A 16,322-nucleotide genomic window follows, 5' to 3' on the forward strand; every position below is an offset into this window, starting at 1 on the left:
TACGCCCTTTTGAAGTTTTGTTAGCGATTAGTCCAGAAAACAACCTTATGATTTGATGGGATAGTGTTTCCAAGCTTCAATGAAGATACATTTCAAAAATCGTGAGTTGTATCGAATCGTTGGTCAAAAATCTTGATACAGTACGAACCGAATCGTGAGTTGAGTGTATCGTTACAGCTCTAATTAGCACACACAGCAACAACATCAGCATTCCAGTCAGTACTGTTGTGTGACTGGCTATTATGGAGACGCGGCATTCAACAGCTCTGCCAGTCTCTTTTCTTTCTTCTTTACTTTTACCCCCAAGGGAGCAACAGTTTCTGGCGTTTTGCTCTTTCTTACTCCCTCGCTACATGGCTCATGGCTCAGTTTCTGTGGAAAAAATAGGTTCGCACACTTTTTTGTCCAGCACCAGGGATTGTGCCCAAGCAACTCTCTATCAGGGTCCAGTTTTGCCTTAGATACACAACACAAACACACAGAACCTTTCAATGTGTGTGTGTGTGTGTGTGTGTGGGTGGGGGTGGGAGTGTGTGTGTGTGTGTGTGTGTGTGTGTGTGTGTGTGTGTGTGTGTGTGTGTGTGTGTGTGTGTGTGTGTGTGTGTGTGTGTGTGTGTGTGTGTGTGTGTGTGTGTGTGTGTGTGTGTGTATGGGTATGCAATAGGTATGAATGGTACATTTGTACTTATACTTACTTATACTATTTTCACATTAGTGGGTTGGTTGGATGACTCAAAAGCCACGAGTAAGCACAAGAAACCAAAAATAAGCAAATAAAACAAATAAGCAAAATGTCAACCTTCACATTGTTTGGGAGCATTTAGACAGTTTCCTATTTAACCTTTAGAATGGATGCAGGTTGAGGTTTCCAGTGCATATGGCAGTGATTATGGAGACGATTATAGAGGCTGGCTTGAAATGCACTATTGGGCGTTCAGCAAGTTTATGTGTCAGATTCCTGATGCATGCATGTGTGTACATGTGTGTGCATTTGTGCATGCGTGTGTGAGTGTGTGTGTGTGTGTGTGTGCATTTGTGCATGCGTGCATGTGTGTGTGTGTGTGTGTGTGTGTGTGTGTGTGCATTTGTGCATGCGTGCATGTGTGTGTGTGTGTGTGTGTGTGTGTGTGTGTGTGTGTGTGTGTGTGTGTGTGTGTGTGTGTATAATTCACAAAAAAGACAGCACCCACCTCACCGACACTGGCGTCTGTCATAAACCAGTTCACTATTTGGGCCTTTTCAGTTCACCGGAATCCATTGAAAAACCACAATCTCTCATACGCAAATGAAACCATTTAATAATCTGTTTCCCTTGATTTAATTTTAGAGTTGAATAGCCCATCTCATCTTGTTTGTGAAGCATTTGTTGTTGTTTTTTTAATGTGTGAAATAAGCTGACTTCACTGCCTACATGTTGCTTGCCTTTGCGGTCTCTGGTCACTGTGACAGGAGCGAAAGGTACTGTGGGGAGACAGCAGGGGTTTTTACATGTCTCTGTGTCTGAGCTGTGGCTGACCTGACGTCTCAAAGGGGCCGTGCTCTGCAGCGTTGATGATTAGCGCGCGGCACTTGCTCGACTTGGCAGAAGCAGTCACCAAGAAACAAACGAATCCCATGTTGGTTGTTCATGTCTAACGCCCTGTGAAATCACGACAGTGTGAGACCAGAGTTTGGAACCCAAAACATCTCACAAGGGTTTACAAGCATTGCCGAAAATCGAAAAAAAAACAATCCGGACATTCCATTTTCATCATCAACCTCTTTGCCATCAAGTTGCTTGTCAGGATAACAATCCCACAAGGGAACTTGCACAAGACAGCACGTTGCGCTGCTCTAATAGCTGTGGAATTGCGTACTTACAGGACTTGCATTTGCTTTGCCTTTTGACAACAGACAATAATCTCGGAGCAGGGAGAGCGAGACTGAGAGGAAAAACAAGTGGAATGATGAAACAAGTGGCAGCTGTGTGCCCTGTATGCTCCGTTTGGGCCAGGTCAGCACTAATAGCCTCTAAGCAACTGTGTATGTGCGTTACCATGTGTGTGTGTATGAGAGAGAGAGAGAGAGAGATAGAGAGAGACAGAGAGAGAGAGAGAGAGAGAGAGAGGGAGAAAGGGAGAAAGAGAGAGATTTGGGTCAGATTGGGCTATGAGTCATTTACCATTGGGGAAATGGCCTCACTTTTCGTTGGCGCCCATTCAAGGTCTGTGTTGCCTCAAGTACAAACACTCCTACTCACACATACAAATAATACATGTATATACGAAGATAAGCAGGATGAACAAACTGATGTATTTGACGATATATTTTCCTACGCAGTTGCAGAAGTGTCAAAAGGCATGCAAATTGTGTGTGCTCGTATGCATTTATACTGACCAGACACACCAGACACACACATGCACACTGACATCACATATACAAAATACAGGCACACACACTTGTGCACTCACTCACATACGCGTGCGCGCACACACACACACACACACGCACGCACGCACGCACGCACGCACGCACGCACGCACGCACGCACGCACGCACGCACGCACGCGCACACGCGCACACACACACACACACACACACACACACACACACACACACACACACACACAGCCTATTTCCTTTTAAGAAGATCTTGTGTGCTGCCTGCGCAATGCTGTGTGTGTGTAGGGAGTGTTCTGACATATCCCTCCAGACCTGCAGTACAAACACGTGCAGTGAAGTCATTGTTTTCCAGTGGCCGTGCCAGCAAGTAGGGGCTCATGGTTTAAGCCCTGCTAACATCACACGTCACACCAGATGGACATGCACACACACACGCACGCACGCATGCACACATCCCAACCTTAATATCTTTGAGGGGCCCTTGTGGGGACCTTCCTATCTTTTTGGGGCCCTTCCATTCGTATTAACCCTAACAATAGCTAAATAATGCCAAACTGTGCCCAAAAAAGAAAAAAAAAAACAATCCCGAACTGCAACCTGTCGGTGAGGAAATGTTTTTACACTTTAAATTTTACCAGTAACAACAAAACTACCCCAAGGAAAAGGGGTCAAAACGTGTGGGGTCCAGGATTTGGGCACCACATGGAGCGAGAGCAGCATGTTGGTGTGTTCCAATAGCAGGGGCCTCACGAAGAAAGATTGGTGTAGTACACACGCACACTCACACACTCACACACACACACACACGCACACGCGCACACACACATACACACACGCACACACACAGGGTGACAATAAATCCCTATGCTCAGTTTTCCTTCCACTTCCATGCCACATTTCTGTCAAACCTGTCTTTGGACTGGACTTTGAACAGGGATAATCTCAACCCTTCTACAAAGACATCCAGAGCACTCCAAACATATTCTTGCATGATAGACAGTACACGCAGACCCAAGAAGGCCTACTTATCTGCAGAGCCTCCAAAGCATTCACTTTACATAACAAGAAAACATAGGAGGAGACACGACAGGCGTGTGTGTGTGTGTGTGTGTGTGTGTGTGTGTGTGTGTGTGTGTGTGTGTGTGTGTGTGTGTGTGTGTGTGTGTGTGTGTGTGTGAGTGTGTGTGTGTGTGTGTGTGTGTGTGCATGCCTTGTCTAAACCTATTAAATCCTACCTTCCGGCGCCGCAGCTTGACGGTAGTCTCCTCAGTCACATGCTCCTGTTCCTCTGTGGCGACTGCAGAGGTGGGCACATGTGGGTCACACCTCCCAGTAGCGCCACCCTCCTCCTGAGCAGCTGCCATCATAGAGGAGGCATCTCCAGCCTCACCCAGCTCCAGCTGCTCCGAGCATGGCGCACTCCGGCCTTCGGCACTTTGGAGTGCACAAGCACCTCCGTCAAGGCTTGTGTCGTTTGGGCTTGGCAGCTCCACTCCACCACATCGATTTGTGGTTCCAGGTGATTCTTCGCTTTCCTGTGGGTTCTGACATGGCATCTCAGTAGCAGCCTCCTCCTCGTCGTTATCCACCCACCCTGGCTTCTCAGCTCCTCCTGTTTCGTCTCCGACCTCTGATAAAGACACTTCCAAGATGGTGTCCAGCTTTGAGCCCCCGGAGCCTCCCTCATGGCGCCTCTCCTGGGAGACACCCATGGATACGGAACATTCTAAGCTGGCCAGCGGCTCAGGGTGGGCATCATCATCATCGTCTCTTGTTGCAGTTTCACACGGCTCTGCACTGAGAGCCTCACAATCGGTCTGAAGGCATTCAAGGTCCGCTGGTCTTGTGGACGAGGGCAAGGAGGCTGTGCTCTGGGCTCTGCTGCTGTGTTGAGCAGCCGGTGTTGGACTGCTCATGACCTGGTGGGCCGCTCCTGCTAGGACTAATCCTTCAGGGGCCTGTGCCTCCGGGGCGGTGTCCATGCCTGAAATGTCGGCATCAAGCCGACATGCCAAATCTGTTTTTGCCTTGCCAGGCTTTTCACAATATTCGGTCTCTCCTGTCATGTGCCCTTGGCAAATGGTTTCAGGCTCTCGCTCTGCTACACTGTCCACCGTGTCAGGCTCAAGACTTGGCGTGTGATCGGGCGTATCCTCTTTCAAGACAGAGCCCTCGAACCCACTCGGATGGCGGCTGAGGAGAGCAGTGGCATTCTCCCCCGCCGTCAGAGTGGCAGTGCACTCTAGCGTTGCGGTGCTATTGCTGCCTTCCACTTGTTGAGCTGCTGCCACCGTTGTCTGAGAAATGTTCGGCGTAGTCTTTGGGTCGAGCAGAACATCGGGGAGCCTGGAGAGGCCAGAGTTCAAGTTGGGGAGGTTGCTGCTGGGAAGCTGTGCTGTGGGGCAGTTGGAGTTGGCCTCCTCGGCCTCGCCAAGGTCATCCACACAAGGCAGAGTTTTGCTGTCATTAGTTGGCCCTAATGGAGCATCTACTGGCGTCTCGCTCGCCATAGGGATCTTGGCCAGTATGTGGAGAGGGTGTGGTGAATCTTTGCTCTCGTCACCATCCTGTTTGTCGGCACATACAGCTGTGGAGGGAGCCAGTGAACACAGAGGCTTCTGTGACTGGTCTGCCATGATGTCATTGTCCCGAACAGACCCACATTCAAACCCACCAGACACTGGCAGCTCACAGCTCACTCTCTCACCTGCCTCACCCTCCAGCCATTGTTCGCTCCCATCCTCCTCTACAACGGAGGCTGTCACCGCTGGAAACCACTCGGGCAAGGAGGCGCATCGCTCTCGATGGACTCTCCGTGAACGAGGCCCATTTCTCCGGCCGCCACGACAGCAGACGAGGTCCAGGTCATCCAGACTGTAGCACGGACCTGAGCGGCTGGTCACGTGCTCCTCCCAACTTCTTCTTCTGCGTTTAACGACAGGCATAGCAGACACCCACGTCTATCCCATAGAGCCCCTTTGAGAGCAGCAGCCTGCTGTATTAAAACCTGCGTCCAGCTGTTGGCTCGACACCACTTTCTGTAAAGGAGAGGGAGAGGAGAAACGATTAGAGAGAGAGAGAGAGAGAGAGAGAGAGAGAGAGAGTAAAAGAGCAGATCATCAGAGTAGTTCATCTCCAGACATGCAGGATATGCAATTCACAGACAGATCCTTATCGAGTTGGGGATATTGCATCACACAATAAACATAATAGTATGTGGGAGACAGTTCACGTTAGCTTTAGGAGGATTTTGTGTGTCTTTTCCATATGCTGCGTGTCATCATGTCGCAGTACCTTTTGAAGGGGTTGTGTGCGTGCAGTATTTTTAGCTGAGACGTGTTTGGTTTAGTTGTGTTCGCTATACTTCATCTTTTTTTATGTGACAGTTTGTTTATCCCCATTTTAAACATGTGAGGTGTACTCCTGAACATAAACGTGATAGTCTTTCTCTGTCTATTAAGTATGTTTTTGTACAGGATTGGTTTTGTCATTATGTGTGTATGATGTGTGTATTGTTGTACCATGGGACACAGCAGAGTGAGCAGTGTCCCATGGAAACAACCATCAGGTATAAACGGAGGAGAAATTGAAGACTTTGCCTCACACAGAAGCCTTACAGCCTGGCACATTATCAGGATCATCAATATTGCCAAATCCTAAACAGTTCTGCCACAAGAACCGAGTACGATACCTGTGTCCATCCCAGTAACAGCTGGTTCTTGGCTATGCTAAAGAAGCAATTGGACAGTCATGCGTAAGCGGTTAGGGCGTCAGACTTGTAGCCAAAAGGTTGCCGGTTTGACTCCCAACCCGCCAGGTTGGTGGGGGCAGTGCTCTCCCCCATCCTGCTCCATGACTGAGGTACCCTGAGCACGGTAACGCTCCCTTTCGGGCACCATTGGGGGCTGCCCCCTTGCACGGGTGAGGCATGAATGCAATTTCGTTGTGCGCAGTATGCAGTGTTCACTTGTGTGCTGTGGAGTGCTGTGTCACAATGACAATGGGAGTTGGAGTTTCCCAGTTGGGCTTTCACAGCTTTCACTTCAATTCACAATTGAAACGCTATGCCAGTTTTTTGGGGGTCTTTCCCAAACAAAGTGGGAGAGCACAGCTAAAAAAAAAAATCTGTTATCCATTTCACAATACACCAAGATGCCAAGTCTGTGCTCTGACAAGTTCAAACCACACTAACCCAGAGAGGGAGAGAGAGAAAGTGGCTGTTGTCAAGAGCAGTTGAGGAGACGTCAGAGGCCTGCAGACTTCTTAGTGCTACTCTGTTTGAACCCCAGGGATTCAGCATGGAGGGTTTTTTTTTACCAGCAGAGTTCCCTTAACCCAGATTTAGTCCAACTGCGCCAATGCCATTGGGGTGCTGAGTGTCACATCCAGAGAGAGAGAGAGAGAGAGAGAGAGAGAGAGAGAGAGAGAGAGAGAGAGAGAGAGAGAGAGAGAGAGAGAGAGAGAGACCTTGTATTGAAATTCATCCCTGCTCTGACAGGAACTTGAATGTGCCTTTCTGTCTGTCTGACAGGATCTCAGCTCGCTGCTTCGGTGACTCTCTCCCTATGACTAAGCCCCAGACCTCCACAGTCTGGTCAGACACAAGCTAACTGGTACAGCATCTGTGTGTGTGTGTGTGTGTGTGTGTGTGTGTGTGTGTGTGTGTGTGTGTGTGTGTGTGTGTGTGTGTGTGTGTGTGTGTGTGTGTGTGTGTGTGTGTGTGCGTGCGCGCGCGTGCGTGTGTGCGTGCATGCGTGCTCGTGATCGTGTGTGTGCGCATGCTCATGCATGCTTGTGTGTGTTCGGCCACATGTTTGTGTGGGAAGAATAGACCATACACACAAATAACCATTACCCTCTGGCAATTTGATATCAGACCCCCTTTTGTGCTTATCATCTCTACAGTGTGTGTTTCAGCCAACCATGTGAGTTGTGTTGGATGATTATGACATTAAGGACACACTATTCTCCACAGATGCATGGATGTGGCCTTTACTAGCCTAGAAAATGGGATTTCATGCAGCATGTGGGTTGTTGCTCATGACTTTACCAGCACTGCTGAGAAAAGTCTTATCCCACATCCTGAGCATGTGGGAGAGAGTATCTGATCCATTGGAGGAATGGGTGTGTATTTAGTCTTAGTCTGGATATGATGTCTTCTGATGTGTGTGGGAGAGAGAGAGAGGAAGGCAGAAGACAGTGTGTACCTTTCGAGCAACCAGGCAGATCTTTTCAAATCAGCATTGTGTCAGTCTCTTTCTCTCTCTCTCTCTCTCTCTCTCTCTCTCTCTCTCTCTCTCTCTCTCTGTATGTGTGTGTGTGTAAGAGTGAGACAGTGAGTGAGCGAGCGAGCCATGCATTTCCTTCCCGTTATGTCAACTACTATTTCCACTCTCTGCACACTGACATTCTCCCTACACCATGAGGGGAAAAGGTTCAAAAGTCATCCATATTTATAGAAACACTTTTCCCTGTAAGCGTTACAAAATTCCCTAATACAAGAGTACAGCGAAAACCACACTGAGAGTCAGAGAGTTGCATATCCATCTACCAGGCACGTGCACAGCATAGTTGCCCACGGTGCCCGAGCAACGGCCCTTTTGCCCACATTGGCTGATATTGCCCTTCCAAGGGAGGGGGAAATAATTTGGCAATTATAATTTCATATTTCAATATCATTTGATTTCTTTATAATTCATAATTTTGATTGAAGTTTTGTACAATAAAGACTTAAGTCAGTCATACAAATTCATCAGACCCGTCGAGAATGGGCACGAGCGATGTGAGGTAGCCTAGGCCTACGCAACAACTCCGGTGGGGAGGGAGAAGGCACGCGACAGGCGCTTGAGCGCCTATAAGAGACACGAAAGATTTTGAAGATGCCTGGGTGTCGGCTAGAGCCCTACACACAGTCTACATATTAGGGTACAAAATATGCTCACAATCAACCTCTCTATTATCAACAATGTTGAGTTTAGAACTTTTAGTTATCATACATCTGACAGCCAGCCAGCGCCAGTGGTGTAGTCTACGTAGAACGCAGGTATACGCCGTATACCCACTTCTTAATTTTGGTAATTTCCGTATACCCACTTCTAATGTACCGTATACCCACTTCTAATGTTCAGTATACCCACTTTAAAATAATTTTCAATATTTAGAATATCCGTTTCATCAACGGCCACTTCTCATGGAAGCATTGTAATTTAACAACACAGCGATATATTAGACTTTATTAATTCGGAGATTGCGTCAATCATTCGACGGTAGGTATTTCCAGATATGAACGCCTTTCAGTTGACCACTGGGCTGCTGTCACAGCGGCGCCATATTTAACCGGTATCATAATTATATGGCCAGCACCAATCAGTTCAAGGCTATACGCACATTATCCTGTAGGTGGTGGTAGCATAAATGCAAAATGTAATGATGCAGGTGAAAGATGGCGGCGCCCGGGGTTAGGCTAGCCTATGCCGAAAGGCTGAATAGTTACAATTCAGGTGTCCATTTAACTATGGTTTCATTGCGACCTACCAATCAGACGCGGATATTCTGCCTTTCATCCATCAAAACAAAAATCTAGCATGGCGCGTGTATCGGTAGTTGCTAAAGGTTGCTAAATTGTAAACTCGAGGCATCTACGAAATGTCCTTGTACATCTGGAGTGACTCATGTTCTCACCATTTGGATCGGATTATACAACTATCATCTCAACATCCGTGGGTTCGCGTTTGCAGGGTAGACTTTCCAGGGCTGTGACAGGTAGGCTAAGGTGTTTAATAACATTATGACTTACCCCCTCGTCTAACTTTCACGAACATTCAAGTTTAGTTCAAGCTTAAATATTAAGTGTTCTGCCCAATTGTTAATGATTTTAATTTTCATTTATGACATAAATGGGCATGTCGAAGACACACAACCTGTTTCATGATGTGATGGTGTTCTGCTACTTTAAAACAATCACTCTGTTAGGCCTTGCTTTATGACCGATGAGTACAAAGATCAGGGGTGGATTGGGAAGAATTTCTCCACCGGGCCAATTTTGCCAAAGCTGGCCCCATACCAAAAACATTTAAATAAATATATAAATAAATATAGCCAAGGCTACACTGTATATTGTCACATGTGTGTGCCCTTGAAAGGTTCTATATATTGTGCATTCTTTTTTCAATCACTTTTTGTACTAATGTATTATTACAATTTGTATTAGCCTACATTATTATGTTCAATTCTGGTTGAAATTTGCATTATCAAACTGTAACCTTTCACACTATTTATAACATATTCATAATCTATACCTGCTCTTGGATGTCAATAGATTCCTGGAGTATTTCCCCAGAGCCGTATATAGAGATATCTCTATATACGGCTATGGGGAAATACTCCAGGACTCTATTGACATCCAAGAGCAGGTATAGGCCTATGCATTATACTGTATTATATTATTTTATATTATATTATGTATTGTATTGTATTATATTATATTATATTATATTATATTATATTATATTATATTATATTATATTATATTATATTATATTTATATTTATATTATAAGCACTGTCACATTTTACTCAAGGTGCTTAATCTAAAAAGTAAAATGAATGACGAAGAACTGTTATAGATAGATAGAATAGATTTTACTAGGGCATTAGGGCATGACTATTGAACATCTTTCCGATGGAGAGTTGGAAATTGAGATATTGAGATGCAATACATTTTCGTACCATATAGCCTCTTTGCTCAAGTGCCTTGTACAACAACTCTGATACATGGACGCAAACATTTTTGTCACTTAGATTGGTCGCGAGGGGGTGGCGTCCCGAGCCCTAGCTTGGTAACCACCGAGCCTATGTCTGGCCGAATATACAGTATACCCACTTCTAAACAGTAGACTACACCACTGGCCAGCGCTACGTTTAGGTAGCAAAAAAACCCGACAGCCAGCTGTAGATATGCCTCGGAAAAATAGGCTAAGATTTCATGTTTCAACTGATTTGCTTTGCAATTCGTATTTTTGATTGAAGCTTCCTAAATTAAGTTTTCAAATTCAGATTCACCTGCACCTCGAGAGATAGGCAAAGGGAGGGGCAGCATGCGCGTTGCGGGGAGCACGCGCAGCTCTACATGGGAGGGAGGGGGGAGCAAGCATGCATGCGATGCGACCAGGGCAGAGACGCAAAATATGTCGAAGATGTCGTGGGAGTAGAGCGACTGCCCTGGCGGCCTGAGGTGAGCTGGAAACATAGCAGACTACACAGTATTACACTACATGACCACAATTAATGCCTCTTAAAGCCGATGTCGAGTTTAGGACGTTTGTGATCCTAAATAATCTGACAGCCGCTGTGCCACGTTCAGATATTGGGGGAAAACGACAGCCAGCTAGCTTGCAGTCATTGTCAACGTTTTACATGGCTCAGGTTGTTTTGTGGAAGGCTAACCCAACTAAGAAACATGCAGATGACATGTCGTTTTATCAAGCAAGAGAGAACTTAAGGGGCTTGGCTAGCTAAAGGAAGCACATCTCTGCAGAGTTGGCTGAGAAAAAAAAATGAACAGGTGCAGGTGAGGCAGAGAATCTTTTTCAGGATTGTAGAGGTTTGATCTTGGTGAGACCGCTTGGAAAGTGCTTTTTCTTACGCTGATATATTCTCCGACCCAAAGATACTGTTTCCACTGTCAATGTCCATGTAATTGAAATAAATCCACTCCACATGATAACTGACGTTTACTGTTCTTCTCAAGACATAGGCCTACAAAATGTGCATGAACTAACTAAAATATCTGTAATGAAAATAAAAGGTTATAAAGTCTGCGAGAAGCTCGGAGCTTCAGAGCAACAGATAAGAACTGGTCGCTCCCACGCCACGGTTCTTTGCGATCTGAAATGAAAGCCGGCTCGTCAATTCTTAAAGCGACAGTACACATTTTTAATATAGGCTACAAAAGACCCAACAAATGACCTAAACCTGTGAATTCTTATTGTTTTAGCTTTCCTATGTAATATTCATCATTTTAATCATGGAATATGAATATTAATGAAATTTCAAATTCAAATTAAATGATCTTTTTAACCATTTTTAAACTATTTCTATTTATTATAACTTAAAGTCTACTTTGGCTGCTACAAGGATTATAAAGATGACAGTGGGTTAATTGATTAAAGATGGCCTCTCAACGTCATTTAATTAATATTGCCGTGTTCCCAATTGTTATTGAATGTGTTACGCGTTGGTCCTGTTTTAAAAAACGTTCTGGTTGCTTTGTTTCAAGACGTTTTTGCAAGCTGGCAAGGTGGCTTGTGGAGAAACGAGAGAGTGTTCCGTGTTTCTCGTGGAAATGCGTCTCTGATTGGCTCACTCCTCCTGCTCTCAAAGAAACGCGTCTCTGATTGGCTCAGTCCTCCAGTACTTGGAGAGAATGTAATGGGAAACAGAGTCGCCACTTCCCCGGGTGGTACTGCACTATAGGGGCGCCAACGGAGGCGTGCAGGCTCCATTCAGGGCTGTGCTCTTTCGACAGCGACCCCTAGGCGAGCTGCAGGCACGGAGCAACCGGAGTGAGCAGGCTTTATGTATGAGGCTTTGTGCTGTGTGTGTACCTGAGAGTAGCAACCAGCTGATAGCTAAGCTAAGCTATGTTTCGGGCCACCAGACGTTGCTTGTTTTGAAAACAAGCAGAAAAAAATTACTCGACATGTTTTTAGATAAATGGGTCGATATAAACCTTTGTGGGCAACGCCTTCTTTCGACGTGACGAAACACAGAAAGGCTTTCGTGATTCGCTCGTTTCTCTGCATTATTGATGTAAATTGGGAAACACCGGGAAACACAGCCAGGAGAGTTGACGCACCGCTATGAGAGCCTTGCAAGTGAGTTTAACTTGGGGTGACCGTCCGATCTTCGAAAGGAGTGAGTAAAACTGAGTTTTATCGGAAGTTGGCCTTTAAGCATCCTCATATTTAGCCTATTCATTTACTCATCATTTCATTTCATTTAAGATGAGAATGACTCAGAGCCACAGACCTCTGCACATAGGGCAGGTAGGCATAAGACTGATCATCTCTGTGACTGATAAGTTACAGGTTTAAAAACTATCAAGGCTTTTTCTCATAATTTCATTTAATTTAGGGCCAGCCACATACCACACATGAGGAAATGTGGATCAGGAGACATTTAGGGCAGGTGGGCATAAGGCTGATCATCTCTGATATGATTAATAGGTAGGCCTACATGTTTAAAAACTAGCATGTTATATCATATGGTACGCATTCAAGATACTATACAATAAAATAATATTAATAATTATGACAATAATATACTACTTCTACTACTACTACTAAAAATAATAATACCCATGGTGCAGTTTCCTAAACATTTCTGAAGGCCGCTCATTGTTGATGGTTTATTTTTTTTATTTTTTATTTTTTTCTGGGGGGGGGGGGGGGGGATCGCCCTTTCTTCAGGTTAGAGCAACTGCCCTTTGACATTCCTGTGCACGTCCCTGCCATCTACACACGGCAATGATGACTCTGTGGTTTTTAGCTTACAGTTAGTTTACACACCCCTTCCATCAACCCAATTCCCAACGTTGATTTGTAGGCTACACACAACACTAACACAAACTTATTCTGTCTTTGCTAGGCTCTCTTTTCTCTACCCTAACAAGCAAACCTACACATCCATGCACCCAGACAGACAGACACACAGACAGACAGATAGACACAGACAGACAGACAGACTAGCGCGTGCACGCGCGCACGCGCGCACGCACGCACGCACGCACGCACGCACGCACGCACACACACACACACACACACAGAGCACAACAATCACATCACAATCTGTGCTGACTGGCCAGACCCCAGATCCCCTCCCACACACACACGCATACAGAAACAAATGCGGTACACTTTCTCAGACCCCCGACTGTACTGTCCATCTGTTGAGAAGCTCTTCACACTGCCCTGCATGCCCCCCCCACCCCCCCCCCCCAGGCTGAATCAGCTGGAACATTAGATTTCCCCCTTAATGACCGGCTTCCCCCCAGGCTCCTCTGCTAACACGCACCTACTGCTGCCCAAGTCAGACATGGGAACTGGGGAGACACAGAAAGAAAGAAAGAAAGAAAGAAAGAAAGAAAGAAAGAAAGAAAGAAAGAAAGAAAGAAAGAAAGAAAGAAAGAAAGAAAGAAAGAAAGGGACAGTAGGGAATACAAGTTAAAGAAAACTAATAGAAAGCAAAAGAGAAGGAATGAGTAAGAGAATGAATGGAGGGCTACTGATACACGCATTAATTCACATCAAAAATCAATGTTCGTACATTGTAGTATATACAGTAGGAATAACCTTGGCCCTATAGGCCTATATGATGTAGGCCTAATGCACAAAAGTTTGTTTTTATGTGCATGTATGTTTGCGTGAGAGTGCAAGGGTGTGTGTTTGCAAGAGTAGATGGGATGTCGCTGTGCTGTGTTTCTATCAGTCTGCATCCTCTAAATCAGAGCTATCAGAACAGTGTCAGGGACAATACCTTGCGCCTCCTTCCTCTTCCCTTTCCTCTTCCTCTCGGCGTCAGTCTCAGTATGAGAGGCGAGATTGTTCAGGCTGCTGGCCTGCCCTGTCGTCGCCTGTTACCCGCCATCCCCGGCCACGACATCTGACACTTCCAGTTTGGGGCCCGCCAACTCTGGGTGCCCACACAAGGGTCAAAGATGATACTGAGGTCACCCACGACTGACAATGGCCAAACTCCTCTGTTGTAAGCACACACAATCATGCACCCATACACACACAAACACACACATCCTTAGCTACACCAGCACACACACACACAAACCTGCTCACACACACACACACACACTTAGACCTTGGCACTCTACTCCAACAGATCTGCTGCAGACGTATTTTCCATGAGCTGTTGGTGAGTTTCTCTGAAGAGGAAATGATGAGTTGTTGAAAATCCTGTTTGGATGTGCAGAGGAGTGTCACGGTCCGGAGCTGGAGCCCCTCTGCTCCCAGCTGCCTTTATGGGTCGACAGAGGTTTAGGGTGGGACATGCAGCTCTGGGGATGTCGGCAATGCTGACGGTAGATGAGGCGCAGAGTATAGGTCTCTCCCTCAGTAAAGGAAGCCTGGTAGTAATCCGTCTTCTCATATACTCAGAGACACAGAGGCATCCATCAGATGCACGGCTAGTCCGACTGAAGACCTCCAACACTGGCGCTTAACTTACTTCTGCTATATGACTCTCTCTCCGTCTGTCTGTCTGTCTGTCTCTCTCTCTCTCTAATTTCACACTCAGATGGCGCACCTCTGGATCAGCCGTTGTCAGCGTGGTTAGTGGAGCGGTGTGGAGGCAGTTGAGACGAGGAGGGCCCTTGGGGTCCAACGAGCCGGTGGCTGCCACAAAACTCCAGGAGCCGCCTCCATCTTGATTACATTAGGGACTGTTCTGTTTTTTCTTGCTTGCTTGCCTTCCTCATTGACGCTGAACTTTTCTGCGAGAGCACTGAGAGAGGACTGAATGGCTGGGCCAGAGCAGGGCAGAGGAGAGCAGAGGAGGAGTGGATGGATAGATGGGCCTCACACTCTTGCTCCTCTTTTCTCCACCCTCTCCCGCTCTCTCTTCCTCTGCTCTCGGCTTGTATGTGTGTGTGTGTGCTTACGTGTGTGTGCGCGCTCGCCTGCCTGTGTGTGTGTGTGTGTGTGTGAGTATGACGCTGTGAGTCACATCCCCAAGGCTCATAGCCCCTCCATTTCCCGGCCCAACTAGATGGCTCAAACCCACTCACCCGTCTGTTTATCCTCCCATACTCTCTCTGTTTTTCTCTCTCAGCCTTGTGCTCACTCACTCTCTCCCACACACACACACACATACATACAGGACACTGTCCCAGTTGGTCTCCTCCTCCACGTCCCTCTCTTCCACTTTCCTCTACTTTTCCAGAGTATTGTACGCTACTAGTTCCTCCTAAGACTGCCTTTTGTCTCTTGACTCCACACACACACACACTCTCTCTCTCTCTCTCTCTCTCTCTCTCTCTCTCTCTCTCTCTCTCTCCTCTCTCTCTCCTCTCTCTCTCTCTCTCTCTCTCTCTCTCTCTCTCTCTCTCTCTCTCTCTCTCACTCACGTTTTACTCTCTTGTCCTCTCATACTGCATCTCTGTCTGCAAGGAAAGTAACAAGCATTTGGTTTTGATTAGAAACAGGCAGGGCATTTTGTCAAATCTCAGGCTGGGGGCCAGGCCAGATTGTAGTAATGTTTTGGCAGTGATTTCTGAGAGCTTCTCTTTTTTTTGGTCTCACGTTTGAACAGTCAACCCGTTTGCAACTGTGACCATCTTGTTGCACAAACACTGAGAGTAAAAATAAATAAACATGCAGGCTCTCACCTTAAAAAAGACTTGAAGTGTGTGATATGTTTACAGACATTCCTGGTGAATATGCCACTCCTATGAAAACATAAAACTTGGCTGCCCACTCTTTCTCTCTCTCTCTCTCTCTCTCTCTCTCTCTCTCTCTCTCTCTCTCTCTCTCTCTCTCTCTCTCTCTCTCTCTCTCTCTCAGGTATCTGACAGTGTATAACAACATAACAATAAAAAACAACACATTCATGGTTTGTTTATGCGGGCGCCTACAGTATTTTAGTGTGTAAAAAATGAAGGTGTGTCTATAAATCTCCCCCCCCCCCCTCTCTGTTTGTGTATAAGTGTGCATGTGCATGCATTTGAACTCATTCATTCCCTAATATAGACATGTCGTCTGGCAGATTGGCTTTTTGCTTGTGGGACAGACTGTGCTCCAGCTGAAGAATGTCCCATGCTGTAACACAGGGACTGGCTCATGAAAAACTGACAAGGCAAATCACATGCTTTTGTTGTCTTCCACGCACCGCGCTCTTCCCTCTTGTTGGTGCGTATCTGAAATAATCAAGTAG

General features: G+C 46.3%; 1 protein-coding gene across 2 annotated transcripts in view; it reads right to left on the reverse strand.

Moving 5' to 3' along the window:
- The window catches only part of dlc1 (DLC1 Rho GTPase activating protein), a 126,839-nt gene extending 111,723 nt beyond the window's left edge, over positions 1–15,116 (reverse strand). For both annotated transcript variants that reach the window (XM_063219409.1, XM_063219408.1), the window contains exons 1-2: positions 13,917–15,116; positions 3,618–5,420 (exon numbers count right to left, since the gene is read on the reverse strand). In XM_063219409.1, coding sequence (XP_063075479.1) covers positions 3,618–5,327 — 1,710 coding nt within the window. In that variant the 5' untranslated portion in view covers positions 5,328–5,420; positions 13,917–15,116. The remainder of the gene's footprint in view (positions 1–3,617; positions 5,421–13,916) is intronic.
- Positions 15,117–16,322: the final 1,206 nt, after the last annotated feature.

The sequence above is a fragment of the Engraulis encrasicolus genome, chromosome 16 (assembly GCF_034702125.1).
Source record: "Engraulis encrasicolus isolate BLACKSEA-1 chromosome 16, IST_EnEncr_1.0, whole genome shotgun sequence".
Taxonomy (NCBI): domain Eukaryota; kingdom Metazoa; phylum Chordata; class Actinopteri; order Clupeiformes; family Engraulidae; genus Engraulis; species Engraulis encrasicolus.